Genomic DNA, 6,893 nt, shown 5'->3' with positions numbered 1-6,893 from the left:
TCAATGATGAGGATGTACACATCCTGGACAGGGAGGAACACTTGAGCGGAAGTCAAGAAGGCCATTTACGTGAAAAGAGAAAGACCATCTCTGAACTGAGGAGGGGGCCTAAGGGTACTTTCACCATCTTACAATGCTGTGATTGCAGCCATTCCCCAACTCTCTGCGAATGGTACTTATGGCTATTGATCAATGGGCTTCAATCAATGGTCATGACAATTTGCATATTAATGATCAAGGAATTGACCTCACAGCCCATTGTTCATTCCGTGGGCTGGTTTCAGTCATTGTGCAACTGTAGTGTTTATAAGGTTCGGGAATCCTGCAGTCAGCTGAGACAGAAGAAGTGGATGCATGACGAAACGTTTCTCCCACTGAAAACGCTAAGTCCAGATGAACAGAATCGACCTTCTGCGACATTTACCAGTCTCATTACGCTACAGTCTTATTGAATCAACTCTACACATCTCTCCACGAACGCATTGGCGAATTTTGAATTTTGATTTTGCTGCAGTACAAGACTGATACAGTTTTCCAGTTTGTTGCTTGTTGATTTGTCTTGATCAAATGTTGCTTTGAAGCCACGCATAAACACAGTCGACCGCAGGCGCGCATGCGTACAGCTCAGGCTTGTGTCAAAACACAGAGGGAAATCAGCAGCAGGCACGGGCAGCACTAAGATCTTAGCTCGGTTTGTTCGGGTTTAGCTCTTCTCTTCGTAAAGTGTTTGTCTACACGGAGTGTTTTTTTTCAACTGCGCGGGCATACCATGACCGAACAATCAGCATTGCTTCTTCGAAAACAACTGGCAGGTAATAATAATGTAAAACTAAGCAAATAGAGCCGACATAAAGGCTCTATACCTTAGCAGCTAACGTTAGCTTTTTTGTGGCTTGGCAAAGCTGTGTTTACGCAATAGAAGTAAGCTCAGAAAGGTAGCCGAACAGCATAATGGGTTCCTTTATCAGTCTAGCTGAGTGTGTGGCTAAGCAGCTTTGAATAGCTTACCTGTGTTGTGAATAAATACATAATTTTGAAGTATACTGAGCTCAAAAACACCTCAAACAACACATTGCAGGACCAGTCTAGCTAGCATTTGCTAGCAAGTTGGGCATTAGTTAGCTAACGGAACAAAGGAATAATCAACCAGACACTCATCTGCTCTAAACACTTTAGCATTGTTAATGGTAGCGCTGTGCACCGCAAGGATTTCATAGATCTATATACCAATACATTAGTAACCGCTTGATTGAAATTACAAATCCATAATATAGCCATTTAAGATACAATCTAACGTTTCTGATATCAAATATGGCCCAGAGTCTAACGCGGGAGGCAATCTATATTAGTATTCAAGCCCTCAATGCTGAAACTCTTATTGTTCTCCTTTTGAAGTCTTTGCAGAGACATAGTTGATTTTATTGCTGTTGTGCCCTGTAAATGACACATGGATCTCACGAGTCTTTAAAACCCGTGGTATAAAGTTTGGTTTGCAGCTGCGTGACTGTCCAGTTCCTTCAGTTCTCATCTTTTAAAAGTAAACCAATACCTCAGTCAACACTTTGCTATATGAGGTGCAGCTTTTCATTTAATGACTTTAATGCTGTAATTCAATTATAATTTACCCGATAGGATAGGGTAAAAGAACTTAATGCAGCATTCAAGATCAGGTGATGAAATCTGTCGTGGATCACTAAAATATAAAAAAACAACATCGTGCAGTCTTAATCATGTAAATTATAGTAATTCAGTGTTAATACACTGCAGTCAAACTGGTCCATTTAGCTAAAGTAACACATTTTGTGAGTTCAGTTTCAGCACATGACAAACACAAGTGCTATGTATGTTTGTATATAGCATGCCGTATTAACATGACAGCATCCAGTTACACAAGTGATTTGGGATTTTGCACCAGCTGACCATCACATACAAATATTAGTTACTCTGTGTGTGGGGAATGAATCATTGACAGTGTTTGATGCAGTTTTTCTTTTCAAGTCAGTGATTCATATCAGCAGTCTTCATTATTTTTGGACATCACGATTAGATTCTGTAAACAGGTTGTTCAAATGAAAATTTATGGATTTTCAGTTTTTGCTCAACTGCGAAGTAAAGGTTCATCTATTGTCTTCCCATAGTTCCCATGTTTGTATTCATTTTATTTGTTTAGCCATATTAGGGCCATATTATCACCTCTCAATGACATAACACAGAGCTAAGAGTTATTAAACCCCCCCCCCCCCCAAAAAAATCCAAAGACAACTGTCTGAAACGGAGCATTTAAATCAGTGTGAACCCTTGTACATATGCTGACATAATTTGGTCATCTTTATTATGAATATATATTATATATGACATCAAATGAGGAAAACCACAGGTCAGTGGTCAAGTAATTATTCCTGTTATATTTTTCGAAGACTTCAACAATTGGCAGGACTCTAGCATGCTTACAGACACAAAGTATAATTAAGGCTTTAAAATGAATGGATGTGGAAAGTAATTTTTCTGTTTCTTCAGTCCTTAGCAACAGACTGCTCCCATGGAACCAGAGTGTAAGATTGATCTATTTCCTATAAGACCAAGGTTAAAAGAGTGCTTCAAGCACATGACATATTGAAAAACTGAGATATTCATCGTGATGCCTTGTGTGGGTCGGTTTCTCAGTGGCTCGGGAAAATTCAGTTAGCTCAGTTGAGTGTATATAGTACTTGTTGCTGATTCATTTTTAGTCACCTGCTCTTTGTGAATTCACAGATGTCAGATACTTCCCACAGTGAAGTGTGTCAGCATCAGTAAACAAAACATGGGTAAAGAGCTTGCGGTTTACATGATATCCACCAAATCAGTGTCTGGGACTCCAACACAGATTTATTTTCCTCTGAAATTATGTGCCATGAGTTTGTCATAATAGTTTATTTCTGCTGGGTTTTATTTACTCAAGTTTGTTGACCTAAGTGAAAAACCAGAGCTTGGTTACCTTGTCAGCTGCATCATGTCAGCTTATGTTTTCTATTAAGCTGCTACCGCTCTCTCCCCCCCCGTCTCTTTTACTTGTGTACTGTTGATGTCAGCTTAACTGATTGTTATGATACCAAAATTCTGAATATCCAGAGATACTTTTATAACACGTAGTAAGAGTAGGGGTCTGTCAACAAAATATGTTAACACCGTGGATGTTGACTTCTCTTCTATTTCTAGTGATAGGCCTTTCTGTACTACAGTTCTGTTTTCACTTTGCTACTGAATAAAATACACGTTGTGCCTCTGTTTTTCCCAGAGCTCAATAAGAACCCCGTGGAGGGCTTTTCAGCTGGTCTGATAGATGATGATGACATATATAAATGGGAAGTTGTGATCATTGGTCCACAAGATACCCTTTTGTAAGTAAGGTCTTTGGTTGACATATTCAGAAACACAAAGGATGGTTTAATTCAGTCATTTGACAAGTGTTTGTCCTTTTTTTCCCTGTATTTCTCACTGCAGTGAAGGAGGGTTTTTCAAAGCATACCTAACCTTTCCCTATGATTATCCACTACGGCCGCCGAAGATGAGGTTCATAACTGAAATCTGGCACCCAAACGGTAAACCCACTTCTTACCCTTTGATCCTTTTACTCACATAGTCTTCTTTGCCATCACTTGATCTCTGCATATAAATAGATTTATAAACTCTCTTTTACTGAACAGATCCGTGCGACTGACTTGAAAGTGTAATCAAAAAATGTGTGAAATTCGTCTCCACAGTTGCAAAGAACGGCGATGTTTGCATCTCAATTCTGCATGAGCCAGGAGAAGATAAGTTTGGTTATGAAAAGCCCGAAGAACGCTGGCTTCCAATCCACACAGTAGAGACAATCATGATTAGTGTTATCTCCATGCTCGCAGACCCCAACAGCGACTCACCAGCTAATGTGGATGCTGCGGTGAGTTATTTATGTCATTCTTCAAATGCTGGAAGTCCCACCTTTTTATTTGAGCAGCTTAGGTAATTTGAGAAAGTGTGAGTAAAAGAATCTGGTTCTCCTTTCCTACAGAAAGAGTGGAGGGAGGACCCTAATGGAGAATTTAAGAGGAAGGTGGCTCGCTGTGTAAGAAAAAGTCAAGAGATGGCATACGATTAGGAGTCAGCTGTAAATTCCAGGGTAAGCAAACTGACCTGCTGAGTAAGATTTGCATGGAATACCTTGCTTCTGTAAGTAATAACTTCATTCTTTATTGCAGTTAAAGGAAATGCCTTCAGAGGGAAAGATTCAGCAAAAGGCTTTTGCACCCCTTGTTTTGCCAGTCAAAGGAGTTGGTTGGCTTCAACCACGTTTTTGTGAACGGTTGTCATTTTCCGCCAGACGAACCAATTTGAGAAACCTACCAGCAAAATTATCCTGTTTCTTACCTGGAATTGTATATTTAATTTAATTTATTTTGAGAAAAAATAATGATGTAAAATATGTCACTACTGTAAATTAACTTCCTTTTTTTATCTGCTGCTGAACAGTTTCTACTTTATACCAGGTTTCTTATGCAATTTAGTGGTCAAGATTGTGTAAAACAAAATGAAAGCCTGTTGTCATTAGGTCATCACTTGTCCTCCCTGCTTCATACTGAGATAGATTAACGACAGCCCAACATCAGCTCTGTCCGTAGATGCGATTATTTTGTCATTGAATCACCGTTGCCTTTCGTCGGCTTCACAGTTCGCCCCGTCTCGTTCAGAGGGACAGGTTGAGAACTTTTTATGGTATTCACATTTTCTGAGAAAAAGCCTTCTGTTAGCATTTTCTTCAAGTGTCAGTACATGTAAGAGTTTCAAAACCATGACTCTCAACCTGCATGATCCCCTCAAACAGCTCTGTTATGTATCGTTTTAAGCTATGGATGCAAATGGAACGGCTTACGCATCACCTTGAGAGTTATTGTTTTATTATTTTTAGACTCAGACAAGCATAGCTAATGGTAACAGGAGGTTGGTGCCAACTTCTCAGGATCAAACTTTAGTGGGATCTCGATTAGCAATCAGTAAGATAAACTTAATGCTCCGCCGTCAACAAAGAAGTCTGATAATGATCACTTAGTTGAAGTTATTGAAAATCACGGACAAGCAAATCCAGACTGTGAAAATAGCCTAAGCTGTGATTATTCTGCATGTGGACTGATTAACTGGCATCTGCGCTTACCTCAATTTAAACGGATAGCATATTTGACCAGGTTTATGGTTGAGTTCTTAATCTGTTGGGGAATACGGGGGATTTTAAAGGCTCCTTAGTAGAGTTAGGCTAGTTATTCTTACCTTGTTTTGTCGTGGCACATTTGGCTTCCAATTAGTGCTTCATATTCACTCGCGGGCTTAGACTCTTCAGGACTTTGGCTAGTTTGTGGGATAGTGCTCTTCTGTGAACATCTTGAGTTCTGATCGGTACATACTTCATTAGAATTTATCACCTTCACTCGATTACTAAATCTGGGTTGTGATCCTTCACAGAGACTTAACTCGCCGCTTAGTAAAGTGTAAGCAAGTGGGGGCTGAAGGCGATCCCCCATTTAGGCTTTATTTTAAAAAAAAACACTAAAAGGTTGTGTTTGGGTGGAGTCTGGAAACCACTGGCTTTTGTTCACCTCATTGATGATGTTGTTGCTGAATATTAAGCCATGATGACGTGAACTCTGTATAACGTATTGATCTGTGACTGACACTGAAACATAGCTATAACCATCTTTTGGCGCATGCAATCAGGTTTGAGGGAGTTGGGGTGAGTTTCAGTAGGATACCATTGGTAGTGCATTCTGGGTGAATGTGATGTGTACAGTTGGTAGATTTCTGTAGACTTGATTATCACATAACTGCTGTTGACATTACCTTTTAAAGTCAGAATTTTCTAACCTACCATGACCTCCTCTGACCGGTGTTCACTGTATTTGCACAGATTCGGTGCGTTTGAAATGTCATTAAGCAATACGCTCTGAAAATGGTGTGTCCAGGTAATCCACCCTAACGCCATTCTTTTTGTTTTTGTTTATTTTTTTGTTTGTTTTTCATTTTTTTGTTGTTGTTTTTTTTCCCATTTTGTGTCAATGCAATGTATATTGGACATGATGCTCAATAAAGTGTGTAAACAGAGTGCTTTGTAATGTTGTGTTTTACATTTTTCATGAGGACACACTCAGGGTTCAAGTATATTAGACCTCTGCTCTGTAATTGGAACCCAGTGGGAACTCTCGCGTTTCAGGGCTGGCTTCGTTACACAATAATAGGCTCTGCTGGCTGCAACATGTGCCGAGCGGACAAAGATGCCAGCAACCTCTCCGATATAGGACAGGAAATACTGCTGTGTGTATAACTGAGGATGAGGAAGCGGGTTACATTTGCTGAGAACCTGAAAAAAGAAAACTTGTTCAGAAATGGAAGTGGTCACATCTTAATGAGGTAACGCTTACACGGAGGTCCTGACGTCCTCGGTGAATTAACATAACTGATGGATTTATGAAGTTTCACAGTGAGACTTGTAATTTGTTGTTCTTAGATCTGCAGGCCCTAAGAGGAGATGCACGGGTGGTGAGTTAGATTTTTCTTATTTACCAGCTGGACATGAACCTTTTGTTAGCAATTTTTTTTTTTTTTAATTATTATTATTTTATTAAATGTTTAATAGAGAGTGCATAAATCAGAGGTTTGTATGTAGTTGATGAGCTGCCAACGTAGCTTCTAACATCCAGATGCCATAAACATCTGGATGTAATTTAATGCTGTTGAACTACTTGTGGTAATTTTGTTCTTTTAATGTCATTTTTCTCACTTTTGTTTTCATCCGTTCATCCATTTGACATTTCATCTTTTAGCTTGGCTAAAATGTTTTACACTTTATCCACAAATTTAGCCTAACCAACATTTGTTAATTAACT

General features: G+C 39.3%; 1 protein-coding gene across 1 annotated transcript; it reads left to right on the top strand.

Moving 5' to 3' along the window:
• Positions 1-626: 626 nt before the first annotated feature.
• On the top strand, positions 627-6,112 carry LOC120745283 (ubiquitin-conjugating enzyme E2 G1-like). Its single transcript, XM_040050010.1, has 6 exons — positions 627-812; positions 3,278-3,380; positions 3,484-3,581; positions 3,744-3,922; positions 4,034-4,141; positions 4,221-6,112. Exons 1-5 carry the CDS (start codon positions 770-772, stop codon positions 4,118-4,120), a joined length of 510 nt encoding a protein of 169 aa, XP_039905944.1. The 5' UTR covers positions 627-769; the 3' UTR covers positions 4,121-4,141; positions 4,221-6,112.
• Positions 6,113-6,893: the final 781 nt, after the last annotated feature.

The sequence above is a fragment of the Simochromis diagramma genome, unplaced genomic scaffold (assembly GCF_900408965.1).
Source record: "Simochromis diagramma unplaced genomic scaffold, fSimDia1.1 OVJJ01000159.1, whole genome shotgun sequence".
NCBI classification, from domain to species: Eukaryota; Metazoa; Chordata; class Actinopteri; order Cichliformes; family Cichlidae; genus Simochromis; species Simochromis diagramma.
This window is presented reverse-complemented; position numbering and strand designations above follow the sequence as displayed.